The 25028-nt window shown below is 50.3% G+C and overlaps 9 protein-coding genes across 9 annotated transcripts; 3 read left to right on the top strand and 6 right to left on the bottom strand.

The window, feature by feature from the left end:
* Positions 1 to 1035: 1035 nt before the first annotated feature.
* Positions 1036 to 2557, top strand: CGCS363_v005721 (Na(+)/H(+) antiporter 2; the record flags this gene model as incomplete). The annotated part of the gene is made up of 3 exons (XM_036637570.1): positions 1036 to 1153; positions 1251 to 2416; positions 2468 to 2557. 3 exons carry the CDS (start codon positions 1036 to 1038, stop codon positions 2555 to 2557), a joined length of 1374 nt encoding a protein of 457 aa, XP_036497776.1.
* Positions 2558 to 2960: 403 nt separating this feature from the next.
* On the bottom strand, positions 2961 to 5332 carry TRK1 (High-affinity potassium transport protein; the record flags this gene model as incomplete). The annotated part of the gene is made up of 3 exons (XM_036637569.1): positions 2961 to 3517; positions 3584 to 3781; positions 3850 to 5332. The coding sequence occupies 3 exons, from the start codon at positions 5330 to 5332 to the stop codon at positions 2961 to 2963; spliced, it is 2238 nt and encodes a 745-aa protein (XP_036497775.1).
* Positions 5333 to 6770: 1438 nt separating this feature from the next.
* CGCS363_v005719 (uncharacterized protein) lies at positions 6771 to 8032 on the top strand (the record flags this gene model as incomplete). The annotated part of the gene is made up of 2 exons (XM_036637568.1): positions 6771 to 7681; positions 7732 to 8032. The coding sequence occupies 2 exons, from the start codon at positions 6771 to 6773 to the stop codon at positions 8030 to 8032; spliced, it is 1212 nt and encodes a 403-aa protein (XP_036498792.1).
* Positions 8033 to 8438: 406 nt separating this feature from the next.
* CGCS363_v005718 (uncharacterized protein) lies at positions 8439 to 9710 on the bottom strand (the record flags this gene model as incomplete). The annotated part of the gene is made up of 2 exons (XM_036637567.1): positions 8439 to 8827; positions 8891 to 9710. 2 exons carry the CDS (start codon positions 9708 to 9710, stop codon positions 8439 to 8441), a joined length of 1209 nt encoding a protein of 402 aa, XP_036498793.1.
* A 1174-nt stretch (positions 9711 to 10884) lies between these two features.
* Positions 10885 to 14423, bottom strand: nit-4-6 (Nitrogen assimilation transcription factor nit-4; the record flags this gene model as incomplete). Its single annotated transcript, XM_036637566.1, has 6 exons — positions 10885 to 11431; positions 11535 to 11873; positions 11921 to 11960; positions 12018 to 12234; positions 12281 to 12864; positions 13844 to 14423. The coding sequence occupies 6 exons, from the start codon at positions 14421 to 14423 to the stop codon at positions 10885 to 10887; spliced, it is 2307 nt and encodes a 768-aa protein (XP_036498553.1).
* A 385-nt stretch (positions 14424 to 14808) lies between these two features.
* glkA-1 (Glucokinase) lies at positions 14809 to 16564 on the bottom strand (the record flags this gene model as incomplete). Its single annotated transcript, XM_036637565.1, has 3 exons — positions 14809 to 16191; positions 16240 to 16361; positions 16435 to 16564. 3 exons carry the CDS (start codon positions 16562 to 16564, stop codon positions 14809 to 14811), a joined length of 1635 nt encoding a protein of 544 aa, XP_036498404.1.
* A 1102-nt stretch (positions 16565 to 17666) lies between these two features.
* Positions 17667 to 19121, top strand: CGCS363_v005715 (uncharacterized protein; the record flags this gene model as incomplete). Its single annotated transcript, XM_036637564.1, has 4 exons — positions 17667 to 17749; positions 17799 to 18201; positions 18256 to 18823; positions 18877 to 19121. The coding sequence occupies 4 exons, from the start codon at positions 17667 to 17669 to the stop codon at positions 19119 to 19121; spliced, it is 1299 nt and encodes a 432-aa protein (XP_036498551.1).
* Positions 19122 to 19273: 152 nt separating this feature from the next.
* On the bottom strand, positions 19274 to 20403 carry GNPDA1-1 (Glucosamine-6-phosphate isomerase 1; the record flags this gene model as incomplete). Its single annotated transcript, XM_036637563.1, has 4 exons — positions 19274 to 19642; positions 19702 to 20073; positions 20131 to 20279; positions 20340 to 20403. The coding sequence occupies 4 exons, from the start codon at positions 20401 to 20403 to the stop codon at positions 19274 to 19276; spliced, it is 954 nt and encodes a 317-aa protein (XP_036498552.1).
* A 698-nt stretch (positions 20404 to 21101) lies between these two features.
* On the bottom strand, positions 21102 to 22877 carry HNM1-8 (Choline transport protein; the record flags this gene model as incomplete). Its single annotated transcript, XM_036637562.1, has 5 exons — positions 21102 to 21537; positions 21592 to 21890; positions 21946 to 22346; positions 22406 to 22714; positions 22769 to 22877. The coding sequence occupies 5 exons, from the start codon at positions 22875 to 22877 to the stop codon at positions 21102 to 21104; spliced, it is 1554 nt and encodes a 517-aa protein (XP_036498482.1).
* Between the last annotated feature and the right edge of the window lie 2151 nt (positions 22878 to 25028).

Below are 25028 nucleotides of genomic sequence, written 5' to 3'. Positions count from 1 at the left end.
TGATGAATTGTCAAGCTGACTGGGGGCCAAGACAATGAAGAAGACAGAATGGTCAACACGAAGAAGAATCGGGTCACATCTTATGGCAGGATACAAACTCCTGCCGCCTCTCGGGAAAGTGTGGATATGCCGGCCGTCGAACTCGGATATATTGCTGGGAAAACGTGACAACGGCTTAAAGCTCTTTGGATCTTGCCCTTAGACCGATTAAATCGGAGGACTTCCTGGACCTAATTGGTGTCTTGTAAGATGATGTTCAGTCATATTTTCAATTGATAATTTGCGCCTTTGTTGCAATAGAGTTGCATCCTGGATCTCCACAAGGTTCCTAGGAGGGAAGAATGGTTGATCAGGCGCTCTCCGCGGCATCATTGATTAATACATAACCCCGCATAGCTGCACAGACTAGGCCGGGGATGTGGCACATGCCGACCAGTCTGGGGGGTCAGGATGACCTTGGCTTGGCGCGAGTAGAGCGCCCGCTACAGGCGTCCGACCCACTGCGTTGTGCCAAGGCCCAAAATACCTCATTGCAGGCCGTCTGAACTAAGATCTCACGCGCTGAATCTATCCGGAGCCGGGTTGCCTCCCCTTTCACCAACCAACGGCGCCTACACCGCCCGCACCGCATACCAAGTATGGATATCTCGAGCCGCAAGTACCGCGAAGGAGGCGATGCACGTGCTGCCCCCAGATTTGGTGAAGTGACACCGTCATTTCTCGTCCCATGCCCCCTCCTGTGATCCAAGTGCCTATTGTTGGTTGTCTGTCAGGCGGTGTCGATTTGTGTCCTCTTTTCTTTCCCCTTGTTTTCCCCGCGTGAGTGTGTGATTTTCCCGTTTGCGTGAGCAGAGGAGCGAAGATTCAGCCTGCTTTTTCCTACGTTTGTTTGCCAACATCGAACCTCGACAGCCGGACCCTAGACCGTGAGGCATTTTCATTTCATGTTCCCGCGACCCGAGCACCCCGATCCCGTTGTCCATCCTAAGGCCTTCCGACCCAGACGTGAGCCGATCCGCACTGTTGGCAGAAGACATGGACTGGTCCGCCGTAACGAACTTCAACGTCGTCATCAGCGTTCTCGGCGGCTGGCTCGTTCTCTTCGGCACCTTCTCCTACCTCATCAAGGAGACATGTTACCTGTCTGAAGCCCGTAAGTCGAAGATATATTTCGCACCTTCTGTGGTCATCTCTTCTCATGCGGCAACAAATCGGAGATTAAAGATCCATGAGCTAACCCGCAACTCAAGTCGTTTCCCTCCTCGGAGGTGTCGCCTTCACTCATGTCGCCAAATGGATCAAGCCCGGCGAATACGCCGTGTCCGAAGATGCCGTCGCCTCCGTCACCCTCGACTTCAGCCGCCTCGTCCTCGGTGTCCAGCTCGTCCTCGCCGGCGTGCAACTCCCCAGTCGCTACCTCCGCAAGGAGTGGAAGTCTCTCTCACTGCTTCTCGGCCCTGGTATGATCGGTATGTGGGCCTTCACGAGTGCCATCGTCTGGCTGCTCGTCCCGGACCTGCCCCTCGTCCACGCCCTCGCCATCGCAGCGTGCGTCACCCCAACTGACCCAGTCCTCTCCACCACCATCGTAAAGGGACGCTTCGCCGATGAGAACGTCCCGGAGGACCTGCAGCAGATCATCGTCGCCGAGTCCGGAGCCAACGACGGCCTCGGGTACCCCTTCCTCTTCCTGGCGCTGTACCTCATCAAGTACACCGAAAGCGACGGCAACCCCGTATCGGGCGAGGGCGGCTTCGCCGCCGCGATCCGCCTCTTCTTCGGCCAGACCTGCATCTACGTCGTGCTGATGAGCGTCTTCTACGGCTGGGTCGTCGGCTGGCTCGCGCAGAAGCTGCTCCACTGGGCCGAGCGCTACAAGTACGTCGAGCGCGAGAGCTTCCTGCTCTTCCCCATCGGCATGGCCATCTTCATCCTCGGCACCTGCGGCATGGTCGGCAGCGACGACGTGCTGGCGTGCTTCATCGCCGGCAACGCCTTCACGTGGAACGACTGGTTCCGCCTCGAGACGCTCAACGACCCCATCCAGCCCGCCGTGGACATGATGCTCAACATGGCCATCTTCATGTGGCTCGGCGCCGTGTGTCCCTGGGAGAGCTTCTGGACGTCTGAGCTGATCGGCCCGGGCCGTCTCGTCGCGCTGGGTGTTCTGGTTTTGTTGCTCAGGCGGTTGCCTGTCATCTTGGGCCTGCACCGCTACATCCGCCAGATCCGTGGCCCCGGGCAAGCTCTGTTCGTTGGGTATTTCGGCCCGATCGGCATCTCTGCCATCTTCTATCTGTACGTCGGTCTCGAGTTCCTTGAGACGTTGACGGATGAGGATGGTCAGCGGGCGGATGCGAAGAAGCTCGGCGACACCATGTTGATCGTCATCTGGTTTTTGATCATTTGCAGCGTGGTAAGTTTTCCCCCGTGCGCTGGCCTGACGGTATGTTCTGACGTCTTCAAGGTTATCCATGGCGTTAGCGTGCCCATTGGTAAAGCCGGAACGACTCTATATGCCCGACTTCGCCAAGGCCGCATCGCTCTGCCTACGTGATGACGATACATATTCCCAACGACATTTTGCATGAGTTCTCGTGTGACACGCTATCTTTCTTGCATTTTTATCATCTTTTATCCATCTGGCATTTCATCATGTGCGGGGTTCAGCACTCTGGGACTGGGGCATGTATTCATTGATCTGAGCAATTGGTCCGGCTGCAACGCATTGTTTTATTTGTATCTAGCGAACATCGTTCTTTGCGGCTTGTCTCTTTCGCTGATTCTGGATGATATTCCCCAATACATATTCTGTCGTTTTGGTCAACCTGCATACTGTCTTCGCATCTTCATCATTATCATCATACGAGGAGGTTCTCAGCTATGATTTGATTCATGTAAAGTCATTGATACTATAGGTCCATGTTCTAATCATAAGTCATCTTTCTGGTGAAGTCGCTCTATCTCTCAATCTCAATTGTCCTGCTCCTCCGAATCTGCTGGTCCTCTTCCTCGTCTCGGTGCAGCTGACGACCTGGGAGCCGCACTGCATGGTCAAGTGCAACCGGCAGCCCTCGATGCCTTCCACGAAGCATGACAAGACACAATATGAGCTTGCTGCCTGTGTGCCATGCGCCGCAAAAGCTGAAGGCATCGGTCGGGAGCCCCACCGAAATTCCGACGCAGCCATAGGCCGACACGACTTCGAAGATGATGTTGAAAACAGAGAACGTGACAGGATCCTTGATGAACTTGGATGTCTCAATAATTGTGATGATCAAGGTCGCCAGGACCAACCACCAAAGGTCGTGTGCGAGCTGTCCACGGACTTGCTGACTGATGAAACTGATGCGACTTTCTGGCTGGTCAGGTCCTGGGATGCCAGATCCCCCAGGTTTCGGAGGCGCAACACCAACACCATGGAAACTCATAAAGGTGCTCCTGAACGCACGTCGCGCGTCAGAGACCGGCCCAGAGCGACTTAGACGGCGAGCCAAAACTGAAGGACGGGCAGATGCTGCACCAAAGCTAGTGGTACGGGCTAAAGTTGGTGGCCGGCTTCCTAAAGGAAGCAGCGACATACCTGCCTCTGGGTCGGGCTCTGAAGTCGATTCCAAATCGTCCCTGTAGATGCCGAGTGACCGCTCTTCGTATACATTAGAGTGTCGCATGGTAATGACCACGGGATATACGGAAATGTACATCATGATGACATAGAGTAGCTGGAGTCCAATGAAGAGCCCCGAGATGGGTACAACATAGAAGCCACCAGACCGCACAGCTGAAAGGTAGGTTAGTACATGTCTCTCGACACCTTTGATGAAGCTTTCTGGAGAAGTTCGAGCTTACCTAGGGCTTGGAACAAGCCATCGAGGATACGAGAACCAGTTGAGATCTTCTCGATGACTGAATTTCCAATATTGAGAAGCTCGAAAGCTACCCAGTCCACGGAATTAAGGCATAAAAGCATAAAGAATAGCCACCAAGACGCTCTGGAAGGGAAGAGGTTTGTATAAACTCGACGAGGATATTTTAGGATGAATTCCAAAGTGGCCTTAAGGTCAATGAAGGCGTCTTGCGGCGTCGCAAGATTGAGGATTCGAAGCGAACTCCAGATGATAAGACGGAGGAACAGTGGGTATGCGGTATTTCCTGCTAGAATCAAGAGACCCATTGTAATCAAGACATAGTATGCATCTTGAAAGGGTATCATGTTGGCGTCCAGCAGTGACATGCCCGAGTTGTTGAAGGCCGAGACGGCGTTGAAAATGCCAAGCCACCATGGGTTTATTCCATTGGCCCTTGCCGTATTTGGCATGTAATTGTTCATCCAGGCTCCGAGGGCGAGTGATGTCAAAAACTGCCACATGAAGAAATAGGCAGGCACGATGGTGGCAAGAACCTTGAGAGCACGGTACTCGCAGCCGCCGAGATGATCACGCTCTGCGCTGCTGAGGTCGTGGAATTGACCGTTGCGACTAGCGGAACGGTGCTTCAAGAAGTGCCGAGCGTCGAGGTCGATATCGGCCGAGTCTGTGGGAGCCTTGGCAGATCTCCTTGATGAAAGGGCCACTCCATCGCCGTGCACAGAGACACCAGTCGAGGTGGCCTGCGTGGCATTTGGGTGTGGTGTGTCGTCGAACGTAATATGACCTGGGTTTTGGGAGTCTGCAACATCTTCAATATCCTTGGGCGTGTTCTTGTCTCTCGTGTTGACGTCTGGCGAAGACATGGCCCGTCGGAACTGCGGCGACGGACCTTCGGTGGCGTCTGAGTCCTGGTAATCCGGAGGAGGGTGCGTCTCTGGAATTCGGCTTTCAGTCCCTTTGAAAGCCTGATCTGGAGGCGGCACAGTCTGGGCCTTTCCGAAAGAAAGTGCGAGCTGAAGCTTTGGCAGAGTCAATGGAAGCCGTGGCAATGCCAGCGATATCGTGCTGCCTTGGCGGCTGAGTTTGCGGGCACGCTCTGCTCGGACGATTTCATCGAAGCGTTTCTCGAAAACATGTTTGCGTGCCAAGATTGTCCAAATGGAAACCCATATCGTGCTTCCGAGTAGCAGCAGAAGGAACAGGATTGTTTGTTGCCACGTCGTCAATTGGCTGAGGTTGACGGTGTTGAGGCCAGCTTCGGTCATGGCAGATACCACGAGGAAGAGGCTGTCGGTGTAGCTCACCTTGAACTCGGCATCGGATGAGGCCCAGAAGATGACCGACGACAAAAGACAGACGATAATGAAATATGCATAGTGGAGAGTGATGAAGTTGAGCGGCGGGAGGTATCTGCTTAGGGGGTTGCGTGCGAGCAAGCGCTTGGCGGCGGCAACGGTGCCCATGAGACGCTGCTCGACGGAGATGCAATGGGGTTGAGAGACTGAGGATAAAGCAGGTTGTCTGAGACCCTAGGAAAAGACGAGGTTGCGCTGCATGTCGATGAGATCTGACCAGCCAGTCTTGTTGATGCGCTGGCACTGGATGCAGACGCGACAGGACACCGGACGGTCAGATGACGTCTGCCAGTAGGCTGTCTCAGGCCCAGTGGGCGATACGTACCCCAAAGGCATTGATAAACAAGGGGCAAGAGCCGGCCTTCCCTCACTAAACTTGGGACGAGCTTGCCTCGAACCAGTTTAGAAAGGCTAAAAACGGGCAGGTGAGAGGCAATTAGCAGCAGCACCTTATGGCTATCTTCGTGGAGGTGGCTGTGCGCTGGCGCTGACTCGATGGCTCTTTTAGAGGCATGCGCCCGGTTACAATCAATATGCGCTAATCAGCCTGTTGATTGTGGGATGATGGTTTACAACCGCCGATCAAACATCGCGGTGATATAATTCGAAGGCAATTGCTTAGAATGAAAGTCTCTTGTGGTTGAAGGTTCTGAGTGCATCAAAGCATTCAGCAGAGCAGCATCACGCAAATTGGTATCCTTGGGTAGATCACCTAGAATCTTACGTCGGGTTTTCGTTTAGCTGTAGTGGAAAAAGAGAGTGACACAATTGAAGCCTGAAGGTGACGAAAGAACTACAACATGTTGCTAATCAACCGCCAGGGAGACTTTTTGAAGTTTCAGGTATTCCATGTTATCATCAACTCACTTGGAAAAGGTGGTGATAACGATACTTAAGCTGTATGATGGATCTTGCGACTTGTGAGCTCAAGCACATCCAGAGCTACAGCTTCAGAGTAATGTTAGCTGCAATTGACGATCAATTTCTAGCCATCGAGATATGCAATCTCATTCCATTGGGTGCGAAAATATGTTTTCGTAGGCAGGCATCATAGAACGATCACTTACGAACAGTCAAAGTTTTCCATACACCGGGCCATTGCCCGGGGCCGGCTCCGGTGTTAAATGAAGTTCAGGAGGGCCGAACGGGATCGGCAGTGGGACCTTACCCCGGCCCACCTCCTAAACCTTGCCTTCAGCTGACACACCCCTTAAATCTCGGATGCGATAGACTTTCACGGCCTAGTAGGGAAACAATCAAAATTCCCATGGTTTTCTTCAACTGAGATGCGAAAACCATCCGGTACTCTGCTTCACCATGGAAATTGTCTGCCGACCGAGCAAGGCGGGAAAAGTCCCGGGCGGGGCGGTTACGACATCTCCATCATTTCTCATTTTTCGAGAAACAGCGTGGAATTAGATGTCCGAAAGGGATGAGGGTAGATAAAGGTCTTCTGTTTTCGTCTTCCATTTTGGTAATGAGCGACCTGCCACCACAAGTCGTTCAGGTCGTTGAACCCCACAGTTTACCCCTGTCATCCGGCAAGATGAGGTTCAACATTCACTTCACTTTCCTTTCTTGGGCCCTCGCCCTGGCCTCGCTGGCGAGTGCATGTGTCACTCGCGATGTCAATGCTCAGAAAGCCTTCGCTCACCCGGGTCTCCTCCACACCGCCAAGGACTTTGAACGCATCAACGGCTTCCTGAAAGCCAACCGCGCGCCATGGACAACCGGCTGGGACAAGCTCGCCGTCCGCGCCGTCGCCGATTACACCCCTCGACCGGTGGAGACGCTCTGCCGCGGCTCTGGCAGCGACTGCACGGAGAACTATTCTCTTCTCTTCCGCGATGCGGCCACCGCTTACGCCAATGCCGTCCACTGGAAGATCAGCGGCAACGAGACTCACGCGGAGGCAGCTGGTCGTATCCTTGACGCCTGGAGCAGCACTTTGCTCCGCATCTGGGGCTCCTCGGATAAGTTCCTCGCCAGCGGCATCTACGGTTACCAACTGGCCAACGCGGGGGAGCTTCTCCGCGACTGGAGCGGATGGAAAGGCTTGGATGCTCTGTCTAGCATGTTGACTAGCGTCTTCTACCCCATGAACCACGACTTCTTCGTCAGACACAACGGCGCCGCGATCGATCACTACTGGGCGAACTGGGACTTGGCCAACATGTGTACCATGCAGGCCATCGGAATCCTCTCGGACAACGCCACTATGTACAACGAGGCGGTCGACTACTTCAAGAACGGGGCTGGCAACGGCCAGATCGAGAACGCTATCTGGAAGATTCACCTGGAAGCTGGCTCCAAGAAGCCCTTGGGTCAGGGACAGGAAGCCGGCAGAGACCAGGGACACGCTCTGCTCGACTTCGCGTTCCTTGGCGTTTTTGCCCAGCAGTCGTACAACCAGGGAGATGACTTATTCGGATACCTCGACAACAGAATTCTGGCAGGGTAGGTGTTGACGTTGGGATCGAAGTTAACATTGGCTAACATGATCTTAGTGCGGAATATGTGGCTAAGTACAACCTAGGATATGATGTCCCATTCGCAAATTTCACAAACAGCCACGGGACGGCTACGGTCATTAGCGAAGCCGGCCGCGGCGGTCTACGACCCATCTGGGAGCTCATCTATGCCCATTACGACTCTATCAAAGGCTTGAACGCCTCGTGGAGTGGACAGATGCGCGACCTCGTCAACAAGGACGCCGGTGGTGCTGAGGGTGGCGGTGGTGACTATGGTCCGAACAGCGGTGGTTATGATCAACTTGGATTCGGAACTCTCCTCTACAGACGCGAGTAGGAACGAACGTTGTTCTTGTGGCACATGAGTTGGCTGTGGACGGTTTCTTTTCTATTCACTCATTCACATCACTTTCTTGACCTTATTCCACGTCTCATAGTTGGGTTATCAGGAGTGCACGCCTGTTCCCATTCGTACATATTCAATCAACAAACCTTGCAAGTATGTTGAACATAATCGGACAGTGTTGTCTTCAGCGAACATTAAACAATCTGCTGGGAACAAGCCGCGTGACTATGGCTAGTGAAAGTTTCATGCATAACTTTCCAACCAGAACCTCATGATTTCTGAATCGATGAAGTTATAAGCTCCATGGGACACGAATGGAAGAAGCAGCTTGTTTTTTCTCCGGTAAGGTACCAACAATCATGCAGTTCTTATCTCATATGTACATCTTGGAATCTTTTCAGTAAGCCCAGATGAGGCCGCCCCAGCTCGGATGGTCAACTCTGCTCAAAGGCCCCTCATGTCCTGCAGTCTGTTTCGCCTTCGTCGTCCACGGGGCCTTCAGTCCTCTCTTCACCACGTACTGGTAATAGACAATGTCCCACATTGGGTTGTCCGCAGTGACACCCCGCTTCTCCTGCGAGATGGCAGCCCAAGGCCCGCCGACGAGGACCGCCTCGCAGCGGAACCACTTTGGGTCGTACTCCACCGTTTCATTTAAGTTGAACTTTGCCGTGTACTCGGCTCCTTTGAGGATCAGGTTGTCACCTTGACTGTACAAGTCCGACCCCTGACTTTGCGCAACTCGGGCAGCTGTGGCAGCCCAACCAATGCCTGTCATGGTGTGGCCTAGGACATGTCAGTTATTCAAATCGTCCTGAACGTGATGTCTGGGGCACGTGCTCTGATCACGACCGGACTCGGATGATTGTCCGGTCTTCTGGTCGAACATGGAGTACAAGCCCGCGCAAGGGTTGTTCAGGTACTCATTGATGGCATAGTTGTAGAGCGTCACGTCGTCCAGGTACACTGCGAAGCTCAGCAGAGCCTTGATACTCGCCATCCCATAGTTAGCCTGCCCAATAGCGACAGATTGCCGCGAGAAGAGCCAGTACAACTGGATGCTGAACCCCGAGCCGCCTTGCCACTTAGCCCCGGCCTCAGTCCAGTTGCCTTCCCAACGCATAATCTCCGCCGCATTCACGAACAGGTCGCCCTCTAAACCGATGAGCAGAGATCGATCCGTACCAATAATATCGACAAGCGTAGAGCCCCAGCTGTCTAGGATCGTGGTGCTCCGGTTCCAGTGCGCCTCGTCGCGGGTGATGTACCACATCAGCGCATTCTGCCATGCCGCACGAGAGTCAGAAGTGAAGCTGGTGTGATTGCTTATGCTTCCACGTGAGAGCACCGCCTTGGGTCCTTTCATCTGGTAGGAGGCCTGGCTGTAGCTGTCGTTGCTGAATACATCGAAGGTGGACTTCCATGGGTCTTTGCCCTCAAGTACACCATTCCGGATACGTTCGAGGTCTTCATGGGTATGCCAGATTCCGGGGTGCACAAAGTCGCTGGGGCGGCTCTTGAGAAACTTGGAGATGTCACCTGCGGGTGACGGAGTGAGCGGGTAGACTGGCCCGAATGCTCCTGGTATGTCGGCCACTGTTGCGACGCATGGCGGGGTCAGGAGGCCTGCCAGAGACAAGGTGATGAAAGATATCAACTTTGGTTTCATCGTGTCAGCATTGAGGGCACGTAACAATACAGTATTATCTGAGCAGTTACCTTCATCTCAGTCGTAGCAATGCAACAATGGCAAGAGGATCAAGCCGTGAATGGTGGAAAATCAGAGGGAAAGCTTGAGAGACAAGCCGGAGCGTGACATATCACTTTATTAACCGGCCAAAAGGTCCCAAACAGGCCTTCAAGACACTCGCTCGGATCAAAGCGGCCAGTTGAAGCCATGATCGGAGCCGGGATAGGTAGCGGGCCGAAAGAAACGTGTGACGCCAATTTCAGCAGTCGTGGTGTGTAGGATCGGCATCAACGCCGAGAAAGGGAGACATCAAATCGCGGGGAAGTTTGCGGAGAAGCTTGTTCATCCTTCAGTGATCAGAGGCGACCGCAACAGTGGGGGGTTACAACACCAGCGCCAAATTTGGACGAGCTGACGGGGAACCGCTGTAATTTTAGGCGGAACATCTCCCGGGAAATGGTGAGCCAAAAGCCCATTGGGCTCAGAGATTTGAATTATGAAAACCGAATTGGTGGGCTCTCACGCCCGAGATGTACTGCGCATCGTCCGTGAGCCCATAGAAAACGGATGATGGCTAGTGAAGACGAAGATAGTAAAGGCGGTTTTCTTCAACATGGGAAGCAAAAAGCCAGACACAGATTTGGTGTGCAGAGGGGAATGGAACGATGACTCATGACGTGGTCGTGTGGGGCTCGGCGGTAAGCATACATGAATATGATTAGTGCTTGTCGGGGCATGAACCACCCGGTTGTGTAGTGTAGTGGTTATCACTCCGGATTTTGATCGTATCAAATCTTCCGGCAACCCCGGTTCGAACCCGGGCTCGACCTCACTTTTTGATGTTTTGTTTAGACATTCAGTCAAGGTGCGATTTTGCAATTGCTGCTTTTGATTCTGAAGCCGTTTTTGAGATTCTGATGTTACTGCCCGGCCCTCCGACGTATAGGCAACTTAAATATGGACAGAAATAGGGAGGACCTTAACATAGGTAGTAAGTGGTCCGCGGTCTTCCGTCATCTCAGTTAAATATTGGCTCAGCTGTTCTAACACAATCTATGCGTCTTCAACTCCGGAGAGAGTTGGGATACAGTAAAACTATTCACACTATCAAACTGGAACGGATACTTGCAACGCGAGCCACGCCCGGAGTTCATCACCGTGCTGTCTCCTCCAAGTTTAATGACCCGTAACTCTCAACAAGATGTGTCAGAATGTGATCGTCCACTTCCTCCTGCGTCTTGACAATGCTGACTGGCCAGTGACTGCGCACCGCCTGCACCATGTCGTGTTTCTCCATCTCCTGGTCGTCGTCAAAAGTCATCGAACTTCTCAAAAGGACCACCTCTTGCGGGCGCATCCGTCCTCTGATAACTCGAAACAGTGCTTCAGCCAAGTAGTGATTCCGGCGCTGGTTCTGCAACCCTTTTGCAACTAGAATAAGCGTAGACCGCAGGATTTCGATCTGATGTTCAGACTTCTCTTCCAATATCGCATTGATGCAGTCGTATCCGGTGAGCATGAGGGGTATCACGAGAAACAGGTCCATAGCTTCGTAGCCATGCCGAAGATAGTAGAGGCGGATCAAGGTTTGGAGATATTTCTTTGCATCAGCAACGACCTTTTGCAATGTCGCGTCGCGACCTTTGCTGGCGGCAAGCAAGGGTTCGTAGATCATAAGTAGCAAATGGTAGTAGTATATGCTGCGATGAACAATTATTAGAATATCCGTTTTTTTGTTTTTTTTTGTCCATAGATGACGAGGGGTGGCAGAGAAGTAGCGTTGCCTCCGGGCTTGACACTTACTGCAGTTGAAAGTGACCTGGAAGTGCGATCGTCTTGGGCTGAAGTGGCTCTGGCAAGTCACTATACCACCTTCGCAATTTCTCATGAAGGCTATTGGCTTTATCGAGACTAATAACTCCATTCGGAGAAAATGCTGCGTCGCAGTACTCATTCATGATGACTCTAAACTTGGCCCTCGTTCGAAAGATGTGACCAAAGTGAGTTGGCTGAAGGCCTGGAACCAATGAGTATTGGAGCCAGATCTCGCCATACCACCCGCCCTCTCTTGTCGGATCGGGCAATGGCCAGTCCGGAGGCTCTTTGACTAAAGGCGGTATCATGAAGGAAAATGCAACCAGCCTGTAACATTTAGATGCTATCACGTAACCTTGGGTTAGTGCACTTACGTTTCCCAGTTGTAGAGAGCCCAGGCGGTGTATGCCCAGCCTTTTCGTTTCGAGTCATTATTTCCACATGAGCTTTTAGAAAAGAGACGCAATTTACGTGCCAAATTAACGCCGTGAATTCTGTACGGCTGGCCAATCTCATCCAGACCGCACAGATTGTGGAAAACGCTGAAGAGGATGCCAGCTTGTATAGTAGTGACCCGCGGCTCGGAGGTCTGCAGTTCCCAGAGACGTTTGGCTTCTGCAAGGAAGCGGTAACCGAGCGTATCGGGGTTCCAATACTCGACGCGATTTGAAAACTGAGGATAGCAGACCTATGCCTAGTTAGTTGAGTCGGCTTTGGGGGCATGATTAACATACACAGGCATATGCAAGCGTTATATTGACAAGTAGTGAAGAGCAAAAGTCTTGCTTCTGTGCGACCAAGTCTTCGAGGAACAGGTCTTTCTGGAACGCCGCAGAAAATTGATATTCGCATCTGAACAAGGCCCTGAGGAGGTCTCGCATAAGTGAATCGTCATCGCACACATTAGTCCACCATGATACCTTGGCGTCGGACAAGCGAGGCTCGACAACTTGTGCTGCGTGAAAGGGTTTGGTGTACACACTTTGGAGTTCCTGCGATCCACTGGCGGTGGCATGCGAAGGTCTCCCTTGCCCGTGTGCAGAGTACAGTGATGCCGCTTCGTAGATGAACGAATTCAAATAAGGATTGTTTTGGATGTAAATCTCAGGCATCTCGGAACGGTAGGGGAAGTCATATCGTAGTCGCGTCTCGGGAGTAACAGCCATCTGGAGCAACAGATCTCCAGCCTCAACATGGTTCACGATGGTCGTAGCATCGGCCCCGGACCTGATCCTCTGGAATACATCCTGGGCAGCCTCTTCGGGCAAGTTCTTCAGTAGCGCTAAAACTTGCTCGTGGATCGTCGCTCGGCCTTGCACTTCATTGTGTTTCCGATTAGTGGCCTGCTGTCGAGATTCACCAGGTCGCGTGGTGTATTCGCAGGAGCTGCGCCGGTAAAGACACACGCTGCACGTTGGCCTCTCTCCAGTACACTACAGGTTAGATGAGCATGCCGTCGCACTTCTCAGGTTGTATATAGTTCAGAGACAACGTACCCTTGACTTGCGCTTACGGCATGCGTTGCAAGCAGCTTGCACCGGCCTAGGTCTTTTCTTTGGGAGGTTATCGAATTTTACTGGTTCAGTACCGCTGTCTTGCGCCGGCAGCAGCGGGCGCAAGGGCTGCATGTTCTTCTTCATCGGTTGCATGTGTTGTTGTTCAATCATACTGCCAAAGCTACTGTCGCTGGGCTTGAAGTATATTCTGTAAACACTGTCGTGCCGCCAGGAAATGAGTACGCAGCCTGGGCGAACGGCACGGAGCCACGTGACTGTTGGAGGAGGATTGGTTTGCGGCGTCGGAGCTTGCCCCGTAAAGACCAAAACATGAGAGACTCGTGCAGGATGATGTCAGCAATTTGTCATAATGACTCTCATTCTCTCATCATAAACATCGTATTACGGCAAAGACCAACCAACAAGAGTGAAGGATAAGTGGTGAAACTCACAGAATAATATTCACTGGTGCTTTTTTTTACTATGGAAGCTGCATTTTCACCGGTAATTCAGAGACCTTCTTTGCGCTCACATGAAGCTAGCCCCCTAACAGCCGTAGCGCCGCATGCAGGCCGAGCGCGACGACCAGACCCCAAAATAAGAGAGCTGCTTGCCGAGGGCCCACTGCAACTGTCCTCCCGTTGTTGCAATTGAACCCCTGTGGCCAATCGTTGCCAGGTTTGTACGACTTCCCGTCCTCATCATCCCCATCTTCACCAACCCCAGAAACCTGCCCAGGACGACACCCTGAGCCTGAGCCCGAGCCAGAGTTAGAGTCAGATCCGCCCGGAGCTTGAGCACCTGGGCCTGATTCGCAATCGCCTGTTGGCGGGACCGCGTTGGAGCTGACAAGCTCGACGTTGCATCCGGGATTTGGGATCATCACGTCTGCGTTGTCGACGGTTCTGCACCCATTGCCGACATTGGCGCGAAAGATGTCTGGTTGGGAGCCAAAGTTGTTGCCGCTGCCGCCGTTCCCAATTCTGATGACAGCACAGTTCATGTACATCTCCCTGTTGCCCAGATTGTTGAACCACGACCAGGCCAAGATGGCTTGGTCGGATGAGGGAGTATCGTCAGGCAGAGTGAACGAGATCTGGTAGCCATCCCCGGCAGGGCAGCCGCCAATGACGCTTCGAAGGACTTTGAAGGTGTTTCCGCCATCCACAGACATAGAAACCTGGCATGAACCGCCGTTGTGGGTGGTATGGCCTGAAAGAGTGATCGTGTGATCCTCGCCAGCGTTCCAGGTAGCGACGGGATCTGCTTCTGAGGTGCCCAGCACGCTCAAGTGGCCCTTACAAGGGTAATCGGATCCGCTCGATGATAGAGGGTTTGCGTAGCTGTAGTCGACATTTCCTTCGACGGTGTTTGGGTTCATCTTGGCTTTCAAGGGCCGTGGATCAGACATCATCATGTGCGCCGAAGAGAGGTGTGCGAATGTTGAGACAACCACAACAGCCGCCCAGGATCCGAAACGCATGACTGGTTGATTTCAATAGTTATGTAACAATCGATGGTGGACTTGTTGGCATTGATGTTGCTGTTTTCTTGTGTTGCATTGCGAAATATTGAGGGTGAAAGCCTCAGGGAATGGATCATGTTCACGGTTCACTCGTTAAATAGTCAAGGTTTGGCAACTGCGTGAAGCAGTGAATCATCTCTCGGAATGTGAGCCGTGGAAGCGGCGCAATTTCAGGTGAATGTTTCTGTTACCTGGCACCGACAATTGATTAGTTATTTTTATCCACCGAGTCCCCAAATGATCATGTCCTCGCCGCCCATGCGATTAATGCAGCGCCAACACCACTGCCATCTCTTGCCATGCCGATCTTGATACGCTTCTCGCCTTCACCGCCGATCTCAGGTACTTCCCGCAGAGCTTCTCTGATGTTTTCCTCGAAGTTTGGGAAATGCTCGATTAGAGAACCATCAACGCCAATGTCAATGACGTCTTCTTCCGCATCGTGTGAGACCGCACCTTCTCCATGCTCTGACTCCCGGAACGTCGGTGATGAATCTTTGGCTGGAAACTTGATATGAACTTTGATGCGTAACCACTTGGCCAGCACCTTCCAAGCACTTCTCATGCCGTAGAACAAAGGGGCCAGAATATGAATGCCCATGCCCCACGGTGCTGCAGTTGGTTTCACAGTCGCCTTCGAGACGAGCATTCCGGACTGCAGCGCAACACCCGCAATGGCAACCGATGACAGTCTCGCGGCGCGAAGTCCAATTGCCTCGGAGAGGATACTGATAGCTCGTGCATCTGACTTCGATACATTTGTGGCGCAAAGGATTGCCGAGATCTGTTCACGTGCATTCTCCAAGTTTTCGGTTGAGTCCTTCACAACTGAAGATAGCAACGAGCTGTCGATACTGTCGGCAATATGAACAGCGGATTCAGGCGGTACTTCCATGTCGAAGGCATCTTTATGTGAACTGAGAAGGTGGACCAGTATCCGCCTCAGCAGCTCGCCGAGATACATGCCCGAGATGCGTTTCTCGAAATGTTGATCGTCTGGGTTGACTGATTCTTGGTCAAGCTCTCGGTCGAATCTCGTTGTCGGCAGCACTTCCAGCTTGTTGTCGAATCCACCCCACTCCGTATTCAGAGCCATCATTGCGTCAGGCTCGTACTTCGAGGTTCCTTGGCGAGAATGGAGCTTCGTAATCCGAGAGAGGCGTTCCATGTACGCGCCATTTGTGCCCGTTCCAAAGATGGCGCCGACAACGGTACTTGACCTCCCCGGAGAGGTGTAAGCACGCGCTGCCAATGTTCCGACAGTGTCGTTTGCAAGCGCAGTTACCAGCAATGGAAGTTCTTGCTCGTCAAGTGCTTCTTGGAGCATGGCACAGGGATCCCGCCCAACAGCATCAGGTATGTCGAAAGACTTTGTCCAGTACAGCAACTCGCCTTTATTGAGTGCGTGCTGGTCGAAAGTGAAGCTGAAAGTAAATCCCAGACTCTTGGAATGCGAGCGTCTCAGCTCATCCGTGAGGCCACCGTCTTTCACGAGAGTTTCCCAACTCTCGAGGTCCGATACATGATACTTCTCCATAAAAGCTTTAGTTTGCAGCGCTATGAATCTGAACAGATCCTTATATGTTGGCGCCAGCATTAGATGACGCGGGATAGTCACCTTTGACTGGGTGAGAGAGTAAGTTGAGTCTCCATGCAACTCAACCGAACATACTCTCAAGTTGGTCCCTCCCAAGTCGATGGCCAAGCAGACGCCCTTTTCAGAGCCATTTGGTAGTTTGGTGACATATGATGGAATCTGGCACATTGATGTGCCGTCCTTCTGAAGGCCTTCATCTGTTTCGTGTGAATTGGTGTCGCTCGAGTAATGACCAGTCCTGGCCGTGGGTGGTTGATATGATGGACTTACTAAGCTGCTTCAAGAAGTGGGTAGTTGCACGGCGAACATCTTCCGCAGGGAACTTGAATTCTTTGGCGATTTTTTGAGCCTCAGATATCAAATCCGATCTCCGGGCCTCCTTGAGGCTGTTGGAAGACATTGGAGCACCAGCACCCACCAAAAGATCTTCGATAACGAGTGTGTCGGGACAGAAGCCAGGTTCATGGGTACCGCATCCCAACATTCAGCAGACTACCCGATCAAGTATGTAACTAGGGACGCCAAAAACTGGCGTACTCGCCAGATAATCAGTAAGTCGCATGCAGATTCGGAATCCCGTCTTTCCCGTCATAATCATCTTGTTCAACATGGCCGTCGGGTGGCTGAAGGATCACGACCCGGCAAACCCGGACCGGGTGGAACCGGTGGATCGGTCAAATTTCCCCCTCACTTCCCTCCAATGACAACTGTGTCGCCTATCTGGGGCCTAGTCCAGGCTCGCTGAACATCGCTAGCGTCCAGCTTCCTCATAAAGTCCGGCCACCCCGGCTCAACCGGTGAACCAGAGTCTCAACCCCCGATCCCACATCACCTGTTTCACCGGTCCTCCGCTGAAAACCAGCACAACAGTTGATTGCAACCGGGCAGAGCACTCTGCAAACACCGGAAGCTTTGAGCACGCAAAGTGGATCTCCTTTGAGAAACGTTCCGAAAAGCTTGTCACTTGTTAACCATGTCTCTGCAACATGCGAGAGACGGAGCTTCGGTGGATGGGCCTGACGATGCGGGCCCGTCCAAGGCCCGGAAGGCATGCGGTAAGCTCACAGGTATGCGTCTCATGCGTGGCTGTGGAGGCTGACCACTGCCTGCGCAGTCAATTGCAGAAGACAGAAGATGAAGTGCAGACTGGACAACGGGTCGACATGTCGGAGATGTTTACGCGCCGGTGTCCCATGCGTATTTGTACCCAGAGCCAACGTATGTGTTCTCGTTCCTGATCCTTCGTGATCATTTCTGACGCGGGATTTGCTTAGTCCGCGTCCCATCGTGAAAGTCTGTCGTTGGCTTCAATTCTACACAGTAATGAGCAAAGTTCTTCTTTCAATAAATCTGTGCTCTTGAGATTGAAGCGCCTTGAGGAACACTGCGGACTGTCTGGCCTTGGCAGTCTTGAAGAGGTGGAGTCGCCTGCTTCGCCAAACTTGCCTGATGTTGAGCTCGAAAGTCCCGGGGATGCGGCACTCAGCGCTCTGTGGAATGCTATGGCGGTCCTTCGAAGGACATGCCCCTCAAAAGTCAGCTCAAATATTTGGGAGAAACACATGATCAAGAGATTATGGCTTTCGTGAGTACTTCTTTCCTTCGGCAAGACCTGTCTGGCTGATTTGACGTAGATTCCATGAGAGCATGCCTGGACTGCACTTCCTTCCAAGCAAGCAGACGTTCTCATCCCCTAGGCCACTCATGCTTGCATCGATGCTCTATTGTTCAAGCATACGAGGATCGCCAGATGTTGCCGTGCTAGCACCCGACTATTTCACCGTCCTATGCAGTGCTATCTCACAACTCTGCATCCCCGATAGCGAAATCGGTCAGCCACCAGACGATCCCGCATCAGCGGAGGAATGGGCTTTTCAGACCGTTCTTGGTATCATACTGGCCGGTCTCCTTCGGGAAGCCGTAGTCAAGGAGACGGGGCTCTGGATCTCAGTTGCATATCGGCTGATACTGGAACACTGCCCCTCTAACGTCGACGAGAGGTCCCGTGAGTGGCGGCGTCTGTTCTCTGGTCTACAGGTACGATTCTCCCATCATCGCAAGCATTCACTATCCCTGCTAACCTCAGGCTAGATCGTGGATCTCGAGCACGCCTCGATCCACCTCTCGTGCCCTGTCATCCCCATCGAGGCGCCGCTATCTCGGCTCAAGATCGCCATGCAAGATCAGCTGTACCGCCTGTCTAGGATGATGCATACGGGCCTGACGCACTTCACTGGGCGGGGCTTACCGACTATCTGGTCATGCTTTGCTGGCGAGCCTAGCGCAACGCCTGATGCAACCGTCTCGTTCAGCGGTGTCGATGGGGCGGTGATCCGCGATTGGGCACGTCAGCTAGACGACTGGCTCGTCGAGTTCAGCGATAGGGAATTCGAGTCGGAGCATGAGAAGAAGCTCGTCTTTAGGCAGTACATTCTTCACCGTCTGCTGGTTTTGTCCATCTATCACCCTGCGAGGGGGTGCAACTTGTTTTCCAACACCACACCGAAAGAACAACATGAGCTTCTGGTGTCGGCACGGGCGGCTGTCAAGCTACAAATTCTTGACTCGGCTATTTGGTCCAACTGGGACCTGGTGATGATCACTTGGGCATGTCTTATCGTGCTCCAGGGTGTGGATGGTGGTGTGGGAGAACCCGATGGTAAGTTGTCTGCAGCCTGTTCATTGAATCCTCAACTAAAGGTTACGACGCAGATCTGGAAAACGTTGGGGTTCACCTACAGAAGTTGAAAGAAATGCACGAGCCAAAACCAAGTCTCAGAGGCATCTTAGCCACACGGCTTGAAGAAAAGCTTCAAGGGCTGCACACCCCTGCTTCGGGTGATGCAGAGATGTTCGAGCAGGAAATACAGAACCTGGACAACTCTTGGTACATCTTCGACCAAGCAAGTCTGCAGGCAGGTTACGAATTATGGTCATACGAAAACCAAGGAGGCTAGCCTTCACTTTTGGAACATCCAATAACAGAAAGTTTCCATGCTTTATACTTTCTCGACGTGACATTTGTAATCCATGAAATCTATTGCCATAACCCTTTACCGTACCAAAACCCATTCTTCGTCAAATTTCAAGCCCCTTTCTGTACAGATCTTCAGATAACGGGCCAAGGTGAGATGCGAGAAGACATGCTGTCTGGTGTCAACTCAACCAGGTGATCGTCGTCCAAGAACGGCTTCGTGTCTGCTGGCGTTTGAGGGGGGCTGGCAAGTGACACTGTCCTGAGTCTCAGGGGCAGCTTCTGCTCGAATCCCTTGCCAAGTCCAACCTTCTCAATGCTCTTGAAATACTTGACTGTCTTGACCTGAAGCTCTAATGTCGCGTCTTCGTCTGCAACAATCATGGAGTAGGGGTGCAGTTGTAGGCATGACAGAGTCCACATGTGGTTGACGCCGCCCTCGATTGCCTTTTGCAGAGCAATGGACTTGGATGCACCATTGACGATGATGACAACCTCCCTGGCCTATTTGAAACATTGTTAGTCGGCTCGATCTATGTTGATATGTTTCAGTGGGAACACACCTCCATGACAGTTTGAACGCCAACAGTCAAGGCCATCTGAGGAACCTTCTGCAAGTCTCCGCCAAAGAACCGGGCATTAGCCCGGATCGTATCCATGGCTAGTGTCTTCACTCTTGTTCTCGAAGCAAGACTTGATCCTGGCTCGTTGAAGGCGATGTGACCATCGGGACCAACCCCGCCGAGAAATAGATCAATGCCGCCAGCAGCCTTGATCTTGTCTTCGTAGGCAGCACACTCGGCGTCCAAGTCTGGTGCGTTACCATTCAAGATGTGCACGTTTTCGGGCTTAATGTCAACATGGGAGAAGAAGTGACGGAACATGAAGCTGTGGTATGATTCGGGATGGGATTGGGGAAGCCCAACGTATTCGTCCTACGTCTAGTTTAGAACTTGTTCCTTGCCAGCAGGGACGCGCTTATTTTGGCTTACCATGTTGAATGTGATGACATTCTCGAACGAGATACGACCGGCCTTGTATTCTGTGACAAGGATCTCATAGATCTGGATGGGGCTACTTCCGGTTGGCAGTCCCAATACGAAAGGCTTCTCGGGTGTTGGGTCGAAGGTTCTGATACGATCTTTTTGGTATTAGTCCGAGGCCGGTGATACCACATTGCTTTTCAAGCTAAATGACGTACCCAAGATGTAATGGGCAACATGCGCAGATGCAGATCTGCTATCGGGTCTGATGATGAGTCTCATGGTGTAGAAGTATCGGTGATTTTGTTAAGACTTGTTCGTGTCGTTTAGCAGTCGTAATGAACAATTTAGGTATCAGTCGAAAGGTGGAAAGAATGATGATCAGGAGGCAAAGTCTAAAGGCAGTCAAGTTCCAGGTGGTTGACCCTTCTGTATCAGATACTCTTGGGGACTTCAGGTGCTATTGAATCTTCAACACCAAGTGTAAGTGTCAGAGATACTTCGGCAATTTCTCCCGGTGCCGGCATTACGTTTCCGACATCACCGGTAGCTCATTTCAAAGAGACCCGTTAGAGCCCCCACGCGGCTAAAACCCAAAGATCGGAATAGAAGGCAAATGCGGCCAGGAAGTGTCCCGAAGATCTGGGACCCTCTGGGTCACTAGACAGCGTGACATGCCTTCCGTAGAGCCGGTGCTGTGTGGGCCTGTGGGGGAAGGGCTCGTTACATGCATCACGAGTACACGCACGACATATTGCGCATTCATTCGCTTGGAAAGATTGGTTTTGGTCTAAGCTAATTACAATGATCCATGCAATGTGGCTGCCAGTACCACCCTCCTACAAAGAGTCTGCAACTCGGGGCTCTGCTTCCCTGCCACCTTTTGCTAATTACCGAAAATCTCATTAAATGGCGTGGAGATCGTTGCAATAACTCGAAATCTCTCGTGCACAATCAAAATCGTCTAAACGTTCCGTAGTTCACTCCTCCTTGGCCTGAAGCATCTTCTCGCTGTACTTCGACCCAGCCTTGAACCACCATGCGCCAACGAGAACAGTCAAGCCACCGACGACAACGCAAGTGTAGTTCATGTTGGCGGGCTCAACAGGCATGACATACGGGAACGAGAAAAACACGATGGCAAAAGTAAGCCAGCACACCGTGATAGTGTTGATGATGGGTCCCCAGGTAGCTCCCATGTGGAATACTCCACGGTGCATGTTCTTTCTTCTCGTGAGCAAGTTGGTCAAGATTGGAAACATGTAGGAAATGTTGTTGATGGTGACCGCGGTACCCAGCAGGGAGTTGAAAGCCGTCGATGAACCGAGGTAAAGGCATCCCAGGGCGGCGACGATGGCAGTCACGGCCAGCTGGGAGTTCAAGGGGATTTGCCACTTGGGGTGGACTCTTGACCAACTATGGATTCAGTCAGCACAACTGCTCAGAGCTTTATGATGAGAATCCGCTTACAGTCTTGAGAAGGGCATCGCTCCATCACGGGAGAAGGCCCAGAAAACACGGCCAGTGCTCAGCTGAGAGCTGACGACGCAGGGGCCGAGAGCAACGAAGAGGATGAAAGTCAGGCCAAAGGCTCCACCGGCACCCTGAGTGACCTGGCGGAACAGCTCTGCAAGGGGAAGACCAGTGTTGGTAGTGGAGAGAGCATCGAAGTCCTGCACGGAGAACATGAGGGTGATCAGGTAGGTGATACCCGTGACAAACGCAATTCCAAGAGTGATGGCGATGGCCAGGGGCGCATTTCGGGAAGGCTTCGGGAATCGTCAGCATGCAAGCAAATTGAGTAAGATTTTCAGTGATACTCACGTTAGGCATCTCCTCCGTGATGTGCGTCACACCATCAAGACCGCCAAGACTGTACAAGGGGTTGACCAAACCCGTGATGAAGCAAATCACCTGGTTCTCCCAGCCAGTGTTGTTGATCCAGGTCTTGAACACAAACTCGGCGTTGCGATGGGTCGGCGCGCATGCAGCAACTGTAACCATGACCACGAACCAGCCAATCTGCAGATAAAACAGGGAAAACTTGTTCAGGCCAGGAATGATCTTGTTGCCGAACATGACAATACCGGCGGTGATAAGGTTCAGGCCCTGGTAGACGATGAAAGTCTGCCAGGCCTGGATCTCAAGAGTCTCGTGGTAAAGCGCGATCAGCGCCATGAGAACTTGAGCGTAGATTAAGTTCGTCGATGCGGTTGTGAAAATCCCTGAACGTAAGACTCGGATTAGCAAACATCATGGCGTCTCAGGGGTGGTTGGAACTTACAGCCAAGCACACTGAACCATCCGGTGAAGAAACTCAAGACGCCCGTCATCCTCCTAGGCGCTACAGCAGCAATCCAATGATACATGCCACCCTCAGTAGGGTACGATGATACGAATTCCGCCAGCGACGCGCCCAAGAAACATTGCAGCAGCGTTACGAGAATGAAGCCGTAGATAACGGCACCGGGTCCACCAGCATTGATCTCCGTGATGAGGCCCAGGCCCAGACCCGTCCAGGAGATGGTTGTTGTTGACGCGAGGCCGATGAGACTGAGGGTGCTGAAATGGCGCTTCAATTCCTGCGTATGGCCTGGACCAAATGGTCAGAATTGGGTGCTGTCAATTCAAGGGGCATGCGACTTACCCATCTGCGCCAGACGCATCTCGTCGGCGTCGAGATGCTTCTCTCCAGAACCGTCCATGCTCTTCTTAGAGCTCGACGAGATGTCGATCGGTCCCTTTGATTCGGCCATGTTGAGTTTCGCGGATTGATGTTGACGATAATCCACTCAATTGTACGTGATCGCGTGCCATCTCCAGCTTCATCGCGCGAGTGGGCGCTGAAAGAAACATATATCCATCGCGAATCACGGAAAAAGCCCCGATCCGGCGTTCTGGCCCTCCGCTCCCGTTGTCGAAATCCACAATTGATAGCGGTCATAAGACGAACATTAGTTCCTCAGCTCATGGACCCTAGTTGAGGCGACAAAAAGGCGGATGTTTGCCGCTTTCCGATTGCTACGGGGCCCGATAAAACTACGGGGAAAACACACACCCGCGAAAAGAAACAGATACGATAAAAGCCGCGGTTGATAGAGAGGGCAGATAGACCCGGTGAAGTCCGGCCCGGAGCAGGGTATCCGTCTATCGGACCCTGCGTGAAGTGGCTTGATTAATCTAGCTACGAGCGCCGGGCGCGACTGGCTACAAAGTGGTGTGGCTGATCCCTTATATAAAGGTGGGATTTAGGCTAGGTTTTAGGCCTTAAGCTTAGGCCTAGCTAACTACTATCTTACACCCCCCTTTTAGCTAATACCTCTAGTGCTATAATTAAAGTTATTCCTATCTTAAAGTAGTAATCTAATTAATTATATATTAGTTTTATATTATTCTTATTTCTATATATTATTCCTATCTTTCTATATTATTATTATTATCCTATCTTAACTCTAAAATACTTCTTAACCTCCTCTAGTTTTTATATAGCTAATTAATATTAGTATTACTACTTAAGTTATCTCTATAAAGATAATTAAATAGCTACTTAGTGTAGTTAGTATTACCCTCTACTTTTAATACTTAATTAGACCTCTAAATTAGTAATTTAGAGGTTTACTATTTAATTCCCCTTTATAAAGTTAGCTTTTAACTTAGATAAATCTAAAAACTATCCTCTTTAGTTTAATCTTAGATCTTATATTTTAAGTAACTCTCTCTCTCTAAAAGTAGTAATCTTTAGGTTATTAATTAGCTTTATAATATTTCTCTTCTAATTTACTAATTATATTAAGTTAAGTATTAAATATAATAGTTCTTAATTAATATTACTTTAAAGATTAATCTTTTTATAATACTTTTAAAGCTTAGTTAATTAATTTTTTACTTTTTTAAATTTTAAACTTATATTAATTTTATCTAAATCTAAAGTTAATTAACTTTTATTAGTTAAACTTAGTATAATTATAACTTAGAGAAATACTAATTAAGATATCTAATTTAGTAATAAATTTATAACTTAGTGAAGTTAAAGTCTTTAATTACTTTTTAAGCTTTTATTATTAAATAACTTCTTATATAGAAGATTTTTATAGTTAGCGATTTAACTGTTAAATAGAGTGAATTAAGGTGATTAAAATAATATAAAGTCTAACTATAAAAGTTAATTAGTTAGTAAGATATAAGGGAATAAAGTTATTATATATAAAAGAAATAAATAAATAGAAGAGACTTAATTAAGATTAAGTCTTAAGATATTATCCTTAGATTAAGACTTATTATTAGTTATAAGTAGTTTAGATAAATTTAATATTCTAATAAAGTTATAATATTTCTCTACTATTAGTAGTTTAGTGAAGCTATTAGTAACTATCTTATAAGTTAAGATATAATTAATCTTAAAATCCTTATTATTAATATTATTAATAATTTAGTAATACTTAATTTTAATATAGTGCAGTTTAGGCGACTATTTACTTAATAGATAATTATTAAGGGTATTTATAGAATCTATATATACTTAGAGGGGTAATTAAATAGAGATATTTATCTTTTTAAAGAGATCTATAATATATAATAAAGCCTTCCTTCTAAGTATTAGATTTATTTACTTAGCTTTATAGGTTAATATAGCTATAAATAATTATAGTGCTAATTTCTAGGTAATTAATGCTCCTCTATATATAACTATATAACTAGCTGTTAACTTACTTATTCTTTTGTAATTAGATTAGCTAGCGTTATAGAATACTGATAATTTAAGGTTATTAATAGAGTATCTTAGACTACTAAAGTAGAGTGCTAGTTATTATAAGCTATAGAGATATCTCTATATTAATCTTAGTAGTTTATTATACTTTTTAGAAGTATATTATTAATCTTTAGTAACCTTACTTATAGGTATTATG

Source organism: Colletotrichum siamense (genome assembly GCF_013390195.1).
Source record: "Colletotrichum siamense strain Cg363 chromosome Unknown KSG_Cg363_contig03, whole genome shotgun sequence".
NCBI classification, from domain to species: Eukaryota; Fungi; Ascomycota; class Sordariomycetes; order Glomerellales; family Glomerellaceae; genus Colletotrichum; species Colletotrichum siamense.
Note: the sequence above shows the minus strand (reverse complement) of the source record. Positions and strands in the feature narration are given on the sequence as shown.